The 21,157-nt window shown below is 30.4% G+C and overlaps 1 protein-coding gene across 15 annotated transcripts in view; it reads left to right on the top strand.

Annotated features, from left to right (window-relative positions):
* LOC145945732 (uncharacterized) overlaps positions 1-20,647 on the top strand; it is an 86,381-nt gene extending 65,734 nt beyond the window's left edge. For all 15 annotated transcript variants that reach the window (XM_083054906.1, XM_083054903.1, XM_083054901.1 and 12 more), the window contains 3 exons: positions 5,270-5,363; positions 10,688-10,985; positions 16,417-20,647. In XM_083054906.1, the coding sequence (XP_082911032.1) occupies positions 5,270-5,363; positions 10,688-10,985; positions 16,417-16,584 (560 nt within the window). In that variant the 3' untranslated portion in view covers positions 16,585-20,647. The remainder of the gene's footprint in view (positions 1-5,269; positions 5,364-10,687; positions 10,986-16,416) is intronic.
* The last annotated feature ends 510 nt before the right edge of the window (positions 20,648-21,157 follow it).

Below are 21,157 nucleotides of genomic sequence, written 5' to 3'. Positions count from 1 at the left end.
AAAGTCAAAGTTTCTCGTCTTTTGAATATTATTGATCGAGTTATCGAATACTTCGATCGGTTCCACGGATTCGTCGTCATGTGTGTTCATATATTATTTCCGTAACTCGTACAATCAGTTAATAATAGTAAGCAATTAGACGAATAGTGTGCAAAGCGCTGAATTATACGGTCTAAATTTATGACGCGGTCGCGATAAACTTGTGATATGCGGACAGCTGAAATCTTTGTCTTACAGTTTCCGTATTAATGTCGGCTATTAAAAGTCTTTTTTTTTAATTTACAGATTCCAGCATTATTTACATTCACAAGATTAATGTCACACATGCAAATATAAGATAGCCCACCTAAACACATATTTTCGTTAATCTGAATAATATAAAAAAAGATTTAAAAAGAAAAAGTTATTTGTTTTAAAGAGGTACGTTACATATGAATAATAAAATTGTTTTCAAGATCGTGGAAATCATGTTTTTTTAATGTCATGCGATATTCAGTGAAGATACTGATGCAAATTGCCAGTAACGATGAATCTATACACATGCACATATACACGTATAGGTAGTTAATATTATATAATTCTTGCTAACATTAAATATAATTCTGTGTATGTTAATTTCATATAATATAAATTGAATAATGAATAATATTAATATTTTTGACATTATTATCTCTTTCTCATATTATATTGCTTTATTTTTGTCAGTAATTCAAAAACAAGTTTAGCAACTTTTCATTTTTTATCATTGTTGTCAGTATTTAAAATATCTTTAAAAAAAATGTTCATGTTGTCAAAGATATGGAAATTTTCCTTGCAGTTACAATTTGTATTCTTTCAATAACGCCTCTTCAAAATAACTCTAATTATCTTTTTTTTTTCTACATTAATTCAATTTCGTTGTTAAAAGAGAAGATAAACTCTTGAACATTTCTAAAAATATTTTTAGAAATAATTCTCGAAAACTAAAGATCAGCGAAATCTAAATAAAAAGTTTCTGAATTAAAAAATATGTCGAATTTCAATCAAGAGTTTTCGAGAAAAACTTTTAGTTTGAAAAAATATTTCAAATATTGTTAAAAAATGTGAAAGCCTCGAGCAATCTCTATATGTATTTGAATGCTTATCTAAACATTTAAAGATCTCTCATAATATCGAATTCCCGGAAATAAAATTTCACATTTTTTCAAAAGATTACAGAAATTGTCGATTGATTTTTCGATATCAAAAGATCACGTGACGAAGTGATCAAAGCGCAACATAAAATAGTTTTATAATATAAGTAATTATAGAAGCTAAACGGTAAGAGAGAATGTGACTATCACGGCGGATACGCGTGAATCATGAAGAATGAGATTAAAGTCATCTAGTCATTGATTAATGACACAAAGCGTATAGATCGAATCAACGAGTCACCTGTTGCTCTTACTAGGAAACAAATTTTACAGTTATCTACATAGAACGTGTCATGGAACTATCACATTTTTTAAATCAACTCCAGATCGGTTTATATAACGAAAAGAAGTAGCGAAAACATGATTTAGTGAGACATCTTGCCTCTCTTATTTTCAGAGAAGATGGTTTTTTATATTGAAAAATTTTTCTTTGTTAGTATGCTTAGCTAGCTTTGAAGCTTTTTGGGCAGGATTTTGATAAGATATCTGAAGGCCATTTACCGAACCGTCTCTTGTTGCGATATATTAAGTCAATTTATTATGTTACTAATCGCTCTTCATTTATTATAAGCGTCTTATTCATGATAAGAATAGCGATGCTGCTATTTTTAGGGGGATAATCCAGCTTCTCAATTGTACTGTCATAAGTCGGATTATGCGACAACTGGATGATAAATTGCACGGTGCAATGATTATTCGGTTCAAAAATTGCGAAATTTTATTCCCAACATTTCTCATTTTAAACGTCCTTCGCACAATAACTCTTGCATTAAATTACACTAACGCTCTGACGTTATGCGAGAATACGAGAATGCGTTTCCAGAATATACGACAATGGATAATAATGACGATAGTGACGCGACGACATTTTTTTTCAATTTTTCTCACAAATTCCTTGCGTCATCATCATTAGTGCTGAAAAACATGAATCGCGGAACAACATTGTTTGCGCAGCCGAGTTGTGTGAACCGAATTTTCTGTTCGTGTCACGTTGCGGCGATTTACGTTACCGCAACATTAAGCAGAACCGACTAGCCTAGAACGAAAGAGGAAAACTAAAGGCCGTATTACACTACGGACTGCAAGCTCAATGCAATTGGGATGACAGTTGACAGTTGTGGATTGGACAATTACATTACAGATTAGTTTGCTCTGATTGGTCAATCTGCAATTGTCAACTGTAACCCCAATTGCAACTAAACCCACAACCCATAATGTACGGTCTTTAATTTTCCTCTTTCGTTTTAGGCTAGTCGGTTCTGCTTAGTGTTGCAGCTCACAATCAATTCCAGTTGAGGATTAAGGGTTGATGATTGATTAACCAGTTACACTACAGATTAGTTTGCTCCGATTGGTCAATCCGCAACCATCAACTATAATCCCAATTGCAACCAAGTCCGTAGTGTAATCCCTGGCCCACAATAGGTAATTTAAGCTCTAAGCCTTAAGAAATAATCAATCACAGTCAAGTATGAGGAGAATACTCGACTGTGATTTGTCAATTTCTTAAGGCTTAGGGCTTAAAATTTCCTATTGTGGACCAAGGGTAACACAGTCTTTAGTTTTCCGCTTTTGTTTTAGATTAGTCGGTTCTGCTTAATATTGCGGCTCGGTGGTAGTTGGAATTACGGTGGACGGTTTCGAATTGACCAATTACATTACAGGTTAGTTATCTCAGATTGGTCAATCCGCAATCGTCGACTGTAATCCCAATTGCAATCGAGCTTGCAATTCGTAAGTGTAATATGGCCTTTAAAATGATCCAGCATTCGTCTCAATTCATTAAGACATCTAGTTTTGAAATAAATATTATTTAATAAAGCTAATAGAAAATTTAATATTCTTAAATTATTGTTACATCATCTTAAATTATCTTAAATTAATGTTACAAATAAAATAAAATAATTTAATATATAAAAAAGTGTGTTATATATATAATATATTTAGTAAATTATAATATAATTTGATATTTTACTTAAGTATTTGCATATATTTAGAGTAATATGATTGTGGAATTTACCCACGTGTACATATTGTATGTATGTGTATATATGTGAAAGATATATACATACAATGAAAGGTCTGTCTTTAGGAAGAGAAAGAGAGAGAGAGAGAGAGAGAGAGAGAGAGAGCTAGCCAACATTTTAAGACGTCACTCTTCAACTTCTAATTTAATATCGGACATATGTATATCTGCAAAGTGAACTTTCAACGACGCGCTTGTTCAGATTTTCTGAAATGTTTCCACAATTTTACTCTCTCACTAAAATTAATCAAACATATACAAACTTAATTTTTTGTGAAAATGTTCAGAAATTCTTTAAAATATTTGCTCAAATTGATCAGATATGCTAATATATTTTAATGATTTTATTTATTATAAAATTGACAATTTTATTTATTATAAGTGGAGTCTCCGTAAAAAAGGAGATTTTCTTAAATGTTTTAACAATTATATATCCATTTCGGCGAAATGCGGCGTAAAGCGAAGCACGAAAAGTTTGCCAACGGCGTCAGCTGACGGCAACCTGTGGACTGTTTACGACAATGTTGTTACGTCGCGAATGAACGAGTTCCAAATTATCCGTAGACACGACGCAGAACGTCTGGCACTGTTGGAATTTTACGCTGATTCATGGAATACATGTATTCTTACCATGTATACACAAAGGAAATCACTCTACTATATACTTATAAGAGATCCGTTGGATCTCTATGACTTGACCTCTACAATTTTAATTATAATAATCTTAAAAAAGATAATTATAAATATAGTATATGTGTGAATATATGTTGCCGATTAATTTTATCCACCCAAAATATCTCTGCTACTTTAAATAATAAAAAAAAGAAACTATAGAATTTTATGAAGTTATAGAATTTTATGGTTTCAAAGATTCCATAAATAACACAATTTTCTGATCTTTATAAGAAATAAAAGTATTTTTTATAAGATACATTAGTTTGAAAATTATAGATATACGTGTATTATTCTAAAAATATCCTTAAAAAATCTTTAAAATAATATATATTTGAAACATCTTTGAAATGATATGTCCTATAGAAAAGAAGAATGATGAAGATTTTAAAAAAATTGTTTTTTTAAATCAGAAAATTTTTTATTTATGGAAATTTCTTTTATTTGATTTCGTTATGTTCAAAATAAATTTTATATTTCTCCGTTAAAAATTATCAAAACTTCTTTATTTCTGAAAATGTGTTTTATTTTGTTATGTCCAAAACAAAAGAATATTTACAGGCATTGTTCGCGTTTACGAATTAGTAGTATGAAGTGATTCACGATTTGTTTTGAAGCAGTTCAGAAATAATTCAACAAAACGTTGCAGTTTGATTTACTTAGAAGATTTAGCCGATTTTGCGAAGCGGGGAATACCCAGCTCTTTTCGACGCAATTTTTTTTGGCACTCATTCAAAGATAATATTGAACTTGAAAGAACGACGGATTCTTTTGCTTTCGCGATAAAAAATGAGGAAAATGATCTTTACTAAATAACCAGCCTCCTTAACCGGATGAGTTCGCTCAATCGGTTTATTATTCCCGACTCCTCGCTAACCTTCTCTATTCAAGTTTAAATGATTCCAACGAAATGGTTTATAAATCATTTATATTATTTCCTCTATTAAATTAATACCAGCTCTATTAGATTAATTACTAACAAATCATTTTCTAAAAATTCTTGAATTCTCAAATATTTGTGAATATTGGGCTTTGAATTTCTTAGACTTTGGTACACTCTTTGATTTTTTGATATTTAAATTAGTTGAATATTTGAATATATATACATAGGTACTTCAATTTTTATACATATATAGACGCTTAGATTCTTGTTTCCTAGAAAATCTTTTTGAGTCTTTGAAAATGCTACAATATTTGGAATATTTGTGGATATATGTAGAACGTCTGGTAATAATCACCCCATTTTTCATGTGCAGATAAAAGGGGTTAAATCACGTAGAAAAGTCCTCTATCATTTGGCGATCTTCGCAATAACTAATAAAAAATTAATTGAAAGATCACTTTTTTTGAGTGTGAAAAAACATTTCACTTTTGTTTCAAAAAAGTATCTTTGTTGCAGATCCACCCACTGACAGTATCTACATGATATGTGGGGTGCTGATTGCTATGGTTCTGGTCGGCATTTTGATCGTCCTACTCGCCGTAACGATCAGGTGAGAAAGAGCTATATTAGTTTGATTAGATTTATAATAATTTTTTAGCTATAAATTTTTTAAAATTATACAATATGAAAAAAATATGTATATGACGGTACAGCCTCGTTACCAACGTTAAATACAGTATTAAGATGCACGCGGAGAAAAAAATGGATGTAAGTGAAAAATAGTGATAAGAATAATTTTTCGCAAAGCAAATACGCGCTAATTGCGAATAATTACTTTTAAACTCACATCGACGAATTGCTCGCTGAAAATCGCTATTTATCAAAAGCAATCCTCCCTCTCTCTTCTTTTGTTTTTTCTCTCTCCATCTCCTTGTTCTCTCATATTTATTGGAGTAATAAATTGGGGTAAATATTGGAGAACGTGCAGATACTTTGCTTAAGAAAAATATTATGTTTAATAAAATACTAGTTATTATTAAAAGGAATATGCATAAAATGGGTATTATTTTTTCTAAAACCAATCTTAAGAAAATTTGATGTAACACAGATGTAATATAGGGCTAAATATTAAGAATTGCATTAATAACAATGTGGATTTTTCAGTAGATTTTTGGCAAAACCAGAAAATGCCCTAAGAAATGTAGTATTTTTCATAAGAATATCGTCATGTGTGAATTGTCCATAAAATGACAATTGGAATCTTCAATTTCCGCTCGTTTCATCCTGAAATCTTCGGTCACTATCATCCAAACGTATCTTCTGGATGTCTTATGGACATCTTTTGAATATGTATTTTATTAAGGTTGTTAATTCGCGCGGTTGATTTGTTGTATCAAAAAGTCCTTTTCGCAGTTTTGAGATTGATCACTTCGGAGTATTCCAAACAATCCTTCTCACGACTCCTCAAATTAATCTTTTCGAGTATTCCAGAAGCACAGAAGTCTATGAAATAGGGATGCACTTCAACACATGCTGGAGTCATTCACACATGAGGTTCCTCTTATGAAAAAGACTACGATTCAAACTCGAAAGTAGGCATTGCTGCCTGGTTTTTCTAAGGATCCACTCAAAAAGCCACATTAATGCAGTTCTTATTATTTTTTTTACCCTAAAATATCATTTACAAAAAAATGTGTTTATATGTGTTCGATTCGATTTATTAGTTTTTTTTTTTTTTCTTTTTTATAGCTTTTAATATAGTACAGTGAACACGTGTTTTATAGTGATATGAAAAATGTATAGAAATAAATATATTTTTTTAAAGAGATAAAAAAAAATGGAGACAAAATAAAAAACAAGAGCTCGAAACTCGAGAGCATCTATCTATCTCCGTCTATCTGGTAGTGTCACAAGATATCAAAAGACGCGTGGCTGAAAATGGCAAAACGGACATACGTCTGGTGTGCGTCGGACAGAAATAGAGATAACAGCAATATATTTGTGTAGTGTATGCGTGGCGTAGTTTCCCTTTCAGATGTGTCTTTCCCAGAACGCTCTTGCGCACGCATGCGCGCGCGTCATCACGAGGCATCGTCAAGACGCCGTTTTTCCTTCATTAATATATCAAAGCAACGTCATCCTTTCTTAAACACAATATTTTGCTTAGAAGAGATTTAAAATAAATTCACATAAATTATATAAAAATTATAAATTGTATAAAAATAAATTATATATTATATTATATTAAATTATATTGTATACACACACAAGTGAATCGTACCAAAATTATAAATATAATCAAAAATTAAGTAACATTGAAACAATGTTTGAGAAAAGTAGGATTTTGTGTGTGAAGAAGTCTTTATAGTTAATATATATATATATATATATATATATAGTTTTGTTCTCTCTCTTCCTCTCTCTTTTTCTCCAACTGGAAGTATGGTTCTGAGATTTGAAAATAATCTTTATTTTTTTTTAATAGAATTATGTAATTTTTCTTAACAGATATTGATTCTCATAATCAACTCATTCTTTCATTAAAATATTTGCTAAATTTTGTATGGATTATGATCCGTCGATTGATGATTGTATTTTTGCATAAGTATTACATTATACAAACAACACACACACACACACACACACACACAGCAAGATGCAATTGCACATCTTTTTATAAGTGCACAATTACATATTTCTTGTATCAATTAATTCTTCTCATGATTCTGACGTGTTTAGATATTAAAATAAAATTAACAGAAAATGTACACTGTTTACAAAATATTATATATTTCTTCATATTTCGAAAATATTCGAATATATCAATTAAAATGGAATATCTTTCTTATAGCGATAAATAAATTTTAACAGATTTATAGCGATGAATAAATTTTAACAGAATTTTTATTTTTGACTTAAAGATATTGAAAAACACACAATATACACAGTTCGATATTTTGTTTACGAATCAATTTGACAAATAAAAGAATTATATGTGATTTATAGTGTAAATGACTTCCCGCATTTATATATAATGTTGATGGAGACACAACAACAATAGTTGCAATTAATGAAAAAAAAAATCCGATGAAAAAGAAGAAATTTAGATTTTGCAATTTTTTTTTAATGAAGTTCAATGTTTCTTCATATTGTTTTGCGCTAAATCCGATCATGATTCGCACATGTTATCTCGTATTTGTGTGAGAGACATTGATAACTGATTAATATATAGATTCTCGCGTATCTGCATCTCGGATAGTCGTTGAAAAACCATCTTGACTAACTGATTCAGATCAACAGACACAACGACAGAGAATCAATCTCCTATATCGTCATGTGTAAGAATAGATTTCAAATAAGTGGAGAGATTGCCAAGATTAAATAGAAGTTTTGATAATCTTCTTTTACTCTATTTTATTTAATTCAATATATCTTAAAAGTTTGAGAATAAAAAGGCTTATATATTTTTTGTTTTTTACATCTATTTTTGTTGTATTGTTCTTTTTCATTTATAATATAATTAGATTGCGTTTTGTGACCACATGATTCAAGTAAATCTTTTCTTTTATTTATTTTGTTCTTTTTTCCGCCCGATACATACACATATACAATGTAATTTAATTTGAGAATCTATGTGATAGCAAAAACATATAAAGATGAGGACCTTGCTATTATTGTTAGATCAGCGTAAACGCTGCGCGAATAACACCGAGAAGCTGTTTGTGTATTGTGAAGTAATAAAAGCGTTCTTACAGTTGCCGTTGCATAATCATGGATACAAAAATTAGTTTTAAAAAAATAATTATTATTTCTTATTACACATTCTTTTAACATTTTGACATAATTAATTATAAATTAAATTTATATAATTCAATTATTCCCTTATTTTGTTCTGATAAAATTTAATTTAATAAATTAAATTTTATTTCGTTTGATAAATTTATTTATTATTTTACTTGTTTTTTTTTTAATTAAATTGAACACGCTTCTCTTATAATTAATTAAATTAAAAATATTACGATTTATACTACATATTCTTCTCTCTTTATCTGATCATTCTCTTCCTCTCTCTGTATAATTTTATTTAATTCGAATTTTAATTAAAAGTAATTTTAGCTCAGTCAGTCTTCACATTTAATTTTATTTTGTTTAATATATAGCAGAGCGTTAAATTAATTGCGTATAAATATTAAATAATCAATAAAACCAGATTTTAATCCACAATTCAAAGCCTATACATTAAAAATTGTATCATAATTCTTTTTGATAAAAAATTGTTTTCAGAATATGCAATTTATATTAAATTAAAAATACACTTTAAATAACAATTGCTAATAAAATTGCAATATCGCAATAACGTACAATACATTATAAAAAGATTGACTGAGTAAAAGTGGTGAAATGAAAGGCTTACAGCCCGCCGTCATTCGGTTACGCATCATGATTATGTGACGTAAAGATGCAAGTCCACTACAGTCAGCTTTTCGTCGCGCGACCGGCGCGACAACTATGACGACGCACGCGAAATATATGGTAAAGCGATGCGATGGTCGGAGGACAGCGGGAGGGAGAGGGTAAGGGGGCAAACGCCGTGTTGTACCGTTTGAATTTCTTTGGAATCGCGATTGGCCATTCGATTGAACACGCACCAATCGCGATCGCGTTCCAAGCGTGACGTCACAGAGCCGTATAAGAGACAGGCACGCGTCGTTTTTCGACTCAGATGCGCGCTAGCTAGCTTCGGGCGATGAGCGAAGGAAGGTAGCGTGGAGTTTTCCGCGTCGTTACCGCGTACCTCCTTAGCAGTCAGAGAGACGACGCCGTGTGGTACCGTTCCTCTTCAATTCCGCGTTCACACGTGCGTAATATAAGGAGAAACGGGGGGAAAAAAGTCGATACATCCTTCCGGATGATCAAGTGCCAAGGATTCATAAACCTAGTCAGTGCGAGTATCGCGCAAGTGTAAATAGTGTGATATCCTTGTCGTATAGTGAAGCGGAAGGTCGAGAAAAAGAGCATTGCAAGTGCATTGGTAAAGGTTATTTGATAGAACAAGACGGAAGTAGGAAATAGCGTGTGTGAGAAAAATAACCTAGAAAAAATCTTGCTGCGTTCCTAAAACTCTGACGGATAGAAAGAGAGAGATAGAGATAGAGAGAGAAAGAGAGAGAAACTTCAAGGTAAAAATCTGCATTTATCTATGAGAAAAACATGAATGCGAAAGTATCGGAGAAAAAGAAGGTCGCACGGCATTCCTAAACTTTGAAATCAGCCGTAGAGAGCCATATCAAAGAGAATAAAAACCGAGAAAAGATCTCGTTTCCCGACACGAACAGAAAGACACGGCTAAACTTATAACGACAGCTCCGCGTGCTATGTCCAATGTAAAAACATAAGAGAGAGAGAGAGAGAGAGAAAAAGACACGATAGACTGAGAGGCACGAAGCATTGACGCACACGTTTCTCCTCGTTCCTTATAGAATTCCCGAATTGCTCATCAGAGAAAACTCAGAGCGCATCTTGGAAATCCTTAGCAACTTGAATATACATAGAACTTACACTTCGCAGAACTCTATCGCGATACGTATAAGTTCTAAGTTTGCAATTTTTCTAAGAATTCTTAATCTTACTTTAAAAAGATAAATATCTTATCTTAAAACCTCAAATTCCCCTCAGAGAAGCTCGATATTATAGAAAAAAAAAAAATGTCCAAGATCCAGACTTAAAAAAGAATCCATTTTTTGTCTTTCCCCAATTTCGGAGTCTCTATAACTTTGATCCTCCGAAACTTTGGGAATTCGTTTATTCTGGAGAATTGAAAAATCATAAGAACTTCCTGTTGCGGGACTAAATTCGCGAGGCTGTACCAGAAATATATATAAGAAAGATGGTCGGCAGCAACGGAACCATGATCGCGATCCGCCTTGTCCGCAGCAAGCTGCGGAAACGCGAGGATCATTCGAGTACGGATGCGGTGCACCCTGAAGCTACGGTAGTGCAGACAGCGACTTCGCCTGCGACAATTGGAACGGCGCCGGCACACCCCGACGATTGCTGCACCCAGATATCCACAACCACTATATCGACCGATTTCAACAGTGTTTGTAATGAACACGTCTATGCTGCGACAACGGTGACGCCGTCCGCCAATCCCGTCGAGCCGTTCGCGTGGCAATTCCCGCCCCCGTATCCACCCCCCCACATGCCGCAATACACGTTGTACAACGATCAGGTTGGTGCACCTTGTATATCTTGTATTTTATACCCGCGGTTGATGGTTCTCAACCCTGTTTGCATTTATCAAATCCTGTAAAATCTACATGTAAATTCCAATCATTCTTCTCCAAAATTTAAATAATCCATTAGTCTTGAATCTGACCTCAATTGTTTATAACACTCTTAAAAACTGTACGGCATAATTCGTCTTAAGGATAATGACTTGTCTTTTGTCGTTATATTTTATAATACATGTCTAACGTTGAGGAACACATTCAATAACTTGTTCGGGTCGATTTTTCTAAGTAAAACGTGGAGCAATTAATTCGATACTGCATATCTTAACAGCAATTAATTAGGGAAACATTTAGAGACCAAAATCATAGCAGCAATTAATTGCGTTAATGTACTTTACTCTTGAGGGCATGCTAGCACCGCCACTCTTTCGGGTCGATTTTTCTAAGTAAAATGTAGAGCAATTAATTCGACGCTGCATATCTTAAGAGCACTTAATTAAAGAAACATTTTGAGACCAAAATCATAGCAGCAATTAATTGCGTTAATGTACTTTACTCTTGAGGGCATGCTAGCACCGCCACTCTTTCGGGTCGATTTTTCTAAGTAAAACGTGGAGCAATTAATTCGATACTGCATATCTTAACAGCAATTAATTAGGGAAACATTTAGAGACCAAAATCATAGCAGCAATTAATTGCATTAATGTACTTTACTCTTGAGGGCATGCTAGCACCGCCACTCTTTCGGGTCGATTTTTCTAAGTAAAATGTAGAGCAATTAATTCGACGCTGCATATCTTAAGAGCACTTAATTAAAGAAACATTTTGAGACCAAAATCATAGCAGCAATTAATTGCGTTAGTGTACTTTACTCTCATAGTATGTCATATTGGTGCATAATGGTTCATAATTAAAAATTCTAAATTTTCAAAATCTGTTTGCAGTATCTTTGAGCAATTAATTAGCAATTAATTCTGATGTATTGGTTTTTTTATTTTTGATTCGCTATAAGTGTTTTCCGGAAGTGGGGGTGCTAGCTTAATGGCAAGCTAGCACCCCCATCTTTAATTACGTTTTCCTGCTAATCGGTAGGAGCAAAAAATTCGCGCTTAGGGCAATTAATTAGCAACAAATTAGCACTTAATTATGCACTATAGCTGAACCCGATTTTTTATGGTGGGGGTGCCAGGTTAATGAGGGTATTTAGTTGCGCCTAATAGCATCTGTATCTGGCTCTTATTAGTATTTTTCATACTTGGTTTTATATTTATATATCAGAGTCTTTTCAATTTATTTTCGAAATTTCCAACTTTTTATTAAGAGCAATATTTATATATTTTTGAAAAATACAACATTGGAAACTTTAAGTTGCTATTTATATAATCGGTATTTAAATTATTTTGATTTATACATTTCCTTTTTCCTAGATTTATTCGCCATGTTTAAAATTTTTTATATTTTAATTTATTCTGCAATTATATTTAAATAATCGTATAAATCAGTCTTGTAAATATTTATAAAGTTTTTTGATAGAATTTTTTTATAAATATTAATAAAAGAACTCAAAATAATAACCTAATCCAACCTAACAGAAAAACATTAAATTTTTAATCGTTTATTTAGAAATTCAAATATCTTTTGTTTTCTTTTTGTTGTAATCTTATAGTATAATTATATATAAATACTGTTCAGATTTTATTAAATTTAATATTTAATTTGATTTCCAATTTTAATACCATAAAAAGACGAAAATGATATTCTTATATTCATTCATAACAAGAAAGCATTAAAAATTGAAAATTTACCGAAATTATAATATTAATATTTTATAATTGTCGTAAAATTGATTATATGTATATAAATGTAGAAGATATAATGGATAAGATATATATGGTCTTTCGTACATTCTAATATGTATACAATTATATATGCTAAAATTGTTTTAATATATTTTTATATGTTTTTCTGTGAGATATAACAATAAAAGAGAATATCGTTTTAAGGTATTTTCTGTGTTTTGAGCCATTTACGCGGTAATATTAACTTAGGTCAGTGGCGTTAACTTTAAATATAGTGTATTTATCATCTCAGTTCAGTGGTTCTCAAAATCTGGAAATTTAACATCATTCTTTCCATCGTTCTTTTCAAATTGTCTATTTATTGATGTTATAATTATTTGCTTAAAAGTAAAACACAATGCAATGAAAGATAAAAATCTAATTTTTTTCAAATTTCTAAGTTTTTTAACTTATCTAAAAATATATCGAGATTTTTAAAACATTTTTAAATTCCCTAACTCGATTGTTTTACCGGATCGCTAATCATAAATCCAGGAATCGATGATATCAAAACGGCTATAGACAATAGTTGATCATTCTTTCTCGCGATCTATCGGTTGATCTAACCGTCGCAACGGCTAACCGACTAACCGGTGGAGCCAGTATTACCAGATTTTACTGGTTTGTCCCTGCTACACTGTTCAATGACTCGAGCACATGCGATGTCGATTGGAGATATCCAAAAAAGATTCACAAGCGTAGAAAGCGGTAGAAACGCAGTCGCGGCTGAAATTCTATAAGGGTGACTTTCTTATGACAAAGACACACACAATAATGTGTCTTACAAGCTTCTTTATGTGCACGCACCGATGTCGATGTTTTAACTTAACAATCCAAAACTTTGATCTTCAATATTAAATTTTAATCTTTAAATGAAGACCATTATTAACTTGAAATTAATTAAAATGTAGAATTTGCAACATTGTATTTAATATATAATTTGTGATTTTGTACCAAAGTTTAAATCTTTTTCTGAAAAAAATTAGTAACACAAACTTATATAAAATATATTTTATTAATTTCAATTATTTCTGATATATCTTTCATAATACTAAAAATAGAAAAGTCTGTTTGTCAATCGATAGTCAGAACAGTGACCTGCGGCCATCATAGTTTCATGCTACATCGTAGACGATCGATTATTCCCGCTGTTCGAGCCGCGATCACTGATTGGCTGTAGAGTGCTGTTTACTATTTTAACCTAACCTACCGTGGAAAGCCGATTCGATCGCGACGAATGGAATGATATTGTTTTTTTCCTAATTTATTCGTTTCTTTTGATATTATTACGTAAACGTAAAAAATAACAAAATTCTTTAAAGAGCTTATCCTTATTGCACAAAAGTTGTCACATAATTTATTTTGATTCTGCAATGAGAAAATTTACATGTAGAGTTAACGATTAGATAAAATAATTTAGAAACGGAAAATTAAAACAGTAGGTTTTAGACCAGAGGTTCTTGAAATTGTAGAGGAAATTGTAAGGTTTTACAAGTCCTAAAATTTTACAATACTGACATTTTATTGAACTTTTTGTTTATTAAAGTAAAATCGACTATAAAAATAATGTAAGTAATAAATGTATATGTACTAATATAAAACAAATATAATATTTTCAATTTTATATGCATATTATTTTGGAGTCAATTTAGGGGAGAGGAGGGGGAATGACATTCTGATGAATGATGAAAGAGGTGCACGGAGCAAAAAAAGTTGAGAATCATTATAATTTAGACACTTGAAATAATCGTCAAATTCAAGAAAATAATCTTATTATATTTTAACAGGAATATAATCTTATTATATCATCAAACGAAATTAATAATAAGTTTGATAACACTGTATCGTAAATTCTCAGTATAATAACTGTAATTAACCTTACGTAGTTTCGCGATAATATTATTTCATTAGATATAATAAAGAGCGATAAAATGTATCTATAAATACATCGGTGAAATGGGTGCAACTCTTGACGCTTCTCCGACCTGACGCTAAATTTAGCATCGCCGGTGGGCGTCTATATAAGTATCCCTGCTTACCAGCCGAGTCCCGAATAGGTTGCAGCTGTCGAGACATTCTTCAAAAAATATCCTTCGTTTGCGATATTGGCAGGATTAGAATCGTCGCAATTTTAGCTAACAATGCAAATCAGGCAGAGTGTACCATCCCTTGGAAAACTTTTTCAGAGATTTTTTTAGAGAATTATTTTTTTACCTTCAAAAATCCGGGAATTCTCATGGAATTTAAGACTTTAAGACAAGGAATTTTTTTTTCAAAAATTGGGTGTCTGATAATCTTACTCTTATATTACAAGTGGTCGATAATCTGCTGATTGTCAAGTTAGCAATCGTATATAATCCTTTGTAAGAGTATGAATAGAAATTAGAAAGCGCATATAATAAAGAAATTTATTTTACTAAGCTGCATCTACAAATTTTCTTACTTTATCTAGAATTTTAAACAAAAATACCTAAGAAGATTAGAGAATTCTCGGGGAATATTTTTACAAGATTTGAGTATAGACACTCTGTTTAAACGACAATTAACTATTACAACCGCTAAATATTTAATCTTATAATCTTTCAATAATTACAAAAGAGAAAGACTTGGAAATAACGAAATCTTTTATTCTTCGTTCGATTTTAAATGGATTTTACTCGAGTAGAATCTTGACTTAAGCTTGGATTTTTTTTTTAAAGTACGTGTCGTTTTATTTAAGATATGACAAAGAAGTATAACTACAATAGATACATAAAATTAAAATTTTGCATAACGAAATATAGCGCAGTAACATACACGTGCTTTAGTTTAAATTTATAATTGACTCGATCGAGATCAAATCATTAATGGAGAAAACTAATATTATGACAATTTCAATATAAATATAATATATAATAATTAACAGTGCGTATTTAATATAAAACGGCAAAAATATACTACTTAGTAATTTTTTTAGTTTTAAGAAGAAGGATGTTCTATTTTCCAAATATTATACATTTATGTTCAAATTTTGTACATATGATATAAATGATATGCAATGTTGTGCTTTAGCTAGATAAAGATGAAATGAAAATATGTAAATTCATTTTAGATAAGATAAAGATGATTTTGTTTTAAATATATCTAGATAAAAGATAAAATTATATGACGATTTATCTAGATATAATTTCCAGATATCATTTTTAAGATCGCTTATGTAAACACAGTTATAAAAAAAATTTTAATTATAAAAGAGAGATATAAAAATATATTTATACTTTTATTTATAAGTTTTTATCACTTTTACTGCTTAAGTATTTTTTATGTGCTATGGCCCTAAACCAAATAATTTGAACATTATTCTAGATAATTTAGTAAAGATAACATTTTTTTTCATCTAAGATGCAGATATAGATAATACATATTTTTATTACCTATATAAAGATAAGATGACGCTAAACCTTCATCTAGATGATCATCTATATAATTTTATTTAAATAACAGCAAACATTGATGACATATGACATATCCCACACGATATTATATTGATCAAATTATATAATAAAGATTAATGGCACAAATGTAAAACGGGATCTTCTTTCCGGTTTTACAGGATACTCTTGTACACGCCTTGCCGTCACATCGGCCTGGATTCGCGAAGGGCTTCCGCAAGAACCTCGGCGGACGCTGGCGTCGGTTGGTAAAACGAAAAACCGAGTCGGATACCTGTGCCATTCCCCCCGAACTGAAGGATCAGCTGAAGACCATCTACGTTTATTAACAGCCAAAAGCCTGTCTTGAGAAAGAGTCTCCGACAATTATCAATAATAAAAATCTGTCAAAAAATGATTGATAAAAACAAGAGACTCTAGTCAAAAGGAGAAAAAGGAGAAAAAATATGAAAGAGAGATTAACAGAAGCGAAAAGAAAGATGTGAAGAGAATTGATGTACGCTAAGACGAGAGTGATAAAAACACGAGTGCGAGCAAAATCCATTTAGAGCTGGCGAAGGATTGAAGAAAATATGTTCAGGGAAGAAGAACAGAGTACAGGGGTCGGAATTTAATTGATATAGCTGACATATCAGAAAGTGCCTGAAGAAGATGCCTGAACGAAGTGCCTTCTTTTATTCCACGAGCGCCTTTCTCACGAGACTGATATACCGCGAAGAAACCGCGATTACATGGGTGCGACAAAGCGAGTTATCTCGTAGCTTCTGCCTTGTACGTTTCTGCGCACTTAATATAGTCGATAGATCGCCGTATTTCGAGTAATTAACTAGTATTAGTACGTCGGCTTGATTTACGAAAGGTACGAGCCAGCCTGCGATCGATTATTCAGCGAGTTTTTCCCAATACTTCTTCAACAACTTGACTTCAACTACTAAATCTATATTCATGATCAGTCCCGAATCGAATCTCGATTTACAGTTTTCTAGTAGGTCAGAAATCGCGCGATCCCGAGAGGAAATTCAATTGTAAATCTTTAAGTATTATTTATTAAGAGGAACAGTAGTTATACAATTTTCCTAAAGTGCAAACTAGTCGTATGTGATGGATGAGAAGACGCAGCTGCTGTGTGTCATCGTGCGTTATCTATATTACTCTCTCTTTCTGATGAAACAACACAACGAAACCAGCAACAATCCGTTCTTTATCCAATTTATATAGGTATAGGTAGAGCTAAAGTGGATCAAAGATATATTTTAGAAGGTTTTTTTTTTAAATATGATTTCATGTATTTAAAGCGAAATTTAAAAATAGAGTAGATTTGATCCACTTTGGCTTTATCCCGTGAATTTCCTCTTGGGCTTGGGTTGATTTTCAATCTACCTTGTATAAACAAAATCGATCGTCCGCTTGCTCGCTCCCATAACTAATGTTCGTAGCCGCTGACCTAAACATGTATAAATAAAAAATAGCGATTTTTTTTATGTCTGCGGGATTGATTTAATCAACGAATGGATTTTGATATTTCTAAAATCTTCAGGGAGACACCTGAAGAGCATTTTGGGATTAAAAATCCAAAAGTTCCTCCCGCTTCGAACAGAATACGGCATAATAATAATAAGATAGCCAATTTATAAGATTGAGAGTCGAATTATTACGACGGCTCATATTGAGCTCGCATATTATTGTAACGCTGACGTGATATTTCATTTGTACGCTCGCGTTAGCCCTTCAATCAATCGTTATTTAATCACAATTTAATATATATTTAATGAATAAAGCATTCTAATAAATATGCTATTTAAAAATGATTATAACAAAATAATATTTAAGAATTATCATGTTATTAGAAAAGAAAATCACGAAAATTGTTTATGTAATAAATTAATTGGATAATTATTAAATTTATCTTAACAATATATATTTAATTTCTGTAAAGCCTAATCTACAATGGCAGTAAGCAGTATAGAGTAAGCAGTAAGCAGTAAGCAGTATGAAATGGGAATTGCCCATTTCGTTACTCCCGGTCTTTACATCCACTAAAAACAGTATACAATGGCAATAACAAGGCTGTAGGAATAGAGAGTATACTGTTTTTAGTGGATGTAAAGATCGGGAGTAACGAAATGGGCAATTCCCATTTCATACTGCTTACTGCTTACTGCTTACTCTATACTGCTTACTGCCATTGTAGATTAGGCTTAATACTTAATATAGTAATTTGATAAATGATAACAATTTTAAGAATTGTGAATTGAATAAAGTTCAGAAGTTTAACAAATAATGAAAATTATTCAGTTTATAAAAGAGGTTTTTATTTAATAAATAAATTGAATATAATTTGGATGATGATTAAATTGTCGATTGAAGGGTTGAACTGCGTAGTGATGCCATGAAAGAAGTTTTTTGTGTCAGCGATTAATTAATTTATAGTGATTGACGGAGATGATATTTGATCGTTCGAGAAGTTCTGCAGATTTTGTTAAAGTTACCGTGAAACTTAAGATATACTTAAAAACGTAAATATTTTTATAATTTTGCTTCAAAAGTGTAAAAAAATGAGAAATTGATTACATCTTTTTATATTATCAAAATTTATAAAATTTTATTTTGAAAATTATTTTTATATGTATAAAAAATATCAAATATTCTACATTACAAGCTATTTAAATTATTTATATAATTTTAATAGAGATTTATATAAATTGACATATATATGATAGTGATTTTAAATGTTTTTTCCATTATTTTATATACTATACAAGATGTTCCATTTCATATATCACATTGTTTTTGAAAACCAAAGTTTCTATCGAAAAATGTTTCAAAAGTTGTAAGATTTCGAGGGTCATAAGGATAGTTTTATTCCAAGTGGAAACATTTTTGAGATCATCATTACTTTTTTAATTGGAATTACTATAATTTCTTACATAAATTCATTACTCATTATATTTCTCGTAAAAAATTATTAGAGTGAAATAATCAAAAATTGAATTGTTTACGAAATATTTTATTATTCATATTGATATATTGACAAAAGATATGAAGTTATCTCGTAATATGCTCATTTTTCGATAATTTTGCCTTAATAATTTTCTTTATAAGAATAATAGAGATAAATCGATTGGTGTAAGAAAACCATGCTCTTGTAATTAAAAGAATTTGCAATGTGTAACTGCATTAAAAAAAATAACTATATATTTTGTTATTAATAAATAATAAAACTAGGAATAAAACTATATGCTTACAACAAGACATCCCCCTTGAAATCCTACAACTTTTATATAAAACATTTTTCGATGGATGAAAGCCTTGGTTTTCGAAAAATAGCAATGTGTATAGATAGCACTCTGTATAGATAATTATTTTTAGCATTTTAATTATTTTTTATATATTTTGGTATTGTTGAAGATATTTTTTTTTTTTTGTTAATTTCTGCAAAAGTTCGCAGTACTTTGCGAATGATCGAAAATTTAGAGGATCATAATCTTCGTTATTATGTTGCAGAATGTAAATAGTTAGGATAACAGGAAATCTATCGATTTTTAGAATTATACTTTTACGAGCGTAATCGATGAGATTTCTCTTGCAACGGTGATTTAATAAGATGCTGTAATATTGACTCGCGACTTTAATTTTTTAAGTATTATAAAAATATGAGAAAAAAAGTTATAAAAAATACATTCGTTTTTACATGATAGACACAAAATATTTAATTAAATTTTTGTGTGTATTGTAAGTAGATTTATGATAAATCAATGATTAATTTGTTAATTTATAAGTTTTGAAAAAGAAAGATTCAAAGGAATAATCTTTACTAGCTAAAGCTAGGTGATTAAAGTAATCAATTGCCGAATATATATATATATATATATATATATATATATATATCAATTTTCAATATAATTTGAATCAAAAGTGACATGAAACACATCGATCCAAATATTTTATTATAATTTCTCCTCAATTTTTAAAATAAATATGAGATTTATCTGAATACAGAATTGATAAAATATTAATATGTATTAATATAAAAAAATTGTGTTAAATAAAAAATTAAAATATATTAAATAAAAAATTCTTCATCAATATATATTTAAGTCGCGATGTCATGTAAAGTGTATGATGTTGTGAATGCGAATATATCGATTATCAATAACGCACCTGATTGTACAGTGATTTGTACAGCACACCGTTTTTGTTCTTTCTCCGTCTTTTTGTAAATAATCAGTATATCAAGACGGGAACTGCGACTTCCCGTCGCCTAGTCACTCATTCGATTAATATTTCGTTGAAATGTTGTAGTTGTAACAATGAAAACCAATAATCGGTGCAGCTTTCTCTCTTCTGTCTGAATTCAAATAAGGAAAATAAAAAGATGTTACAAATAAAAAAGGAATTGTGATATCAATTTTAATATACAAAGTATTTAAAAATTCCTTTGTTTCCTTCTTGATTCCTTCTCGATTCTAGTTTGAAGTTATAAATTGATTAATATCTAATAGTGTCGAAAATAAAAATCTAAAGAAAAAATAAAATTATATTTAATTATTATTATTTTTAATTATACATATAATTATATTTTAAAATTTTATATGTAGATTGTACTTATAGATAAAATTTGTATTCAAAATTTGATTATAAAAAATATATATAATATACATATGTATTGTATGTTATATACTAAATTTTTCAATAAAAAAATTTTTTTAATTACTTTGTAAGATAGATCTCTGTATTCTGAATCTTTTTTATTCTGAAACAAGTGTGTTTTTCTGTAAAATAACTTTTTTTCTTGTATATTGCACACTCTTCCACTCTACTATATATATTTTAACATAACTATGTGAAAATAAAGGGGCGATAAATTCTATTATTGATATATAAAACTATTTTTACATATTA

Source organism: Prenolepis imparis, unplaced genomic scaffold (assembly GCF_030444845.1).
Source record: "Prenolepis imparis isolate NDT839.2.m4 unplaced genomic scaffold, iyPreImpa1.0 SCAF_14, whole genome shotgun sequence".
Taxonomy (NCBI): domain Eukaryota; kingdom Metazoa; phylum Arthropoda; class Insecta; order Hymenoptera; family Formicidae; genus Prenolepis; species Prenolepis imparis.
The sequence above is the reverse complement of the archived record's forward strand: the minus strand, read 5'-3'. Positions and strand labels throughout refer to the sequence as shown.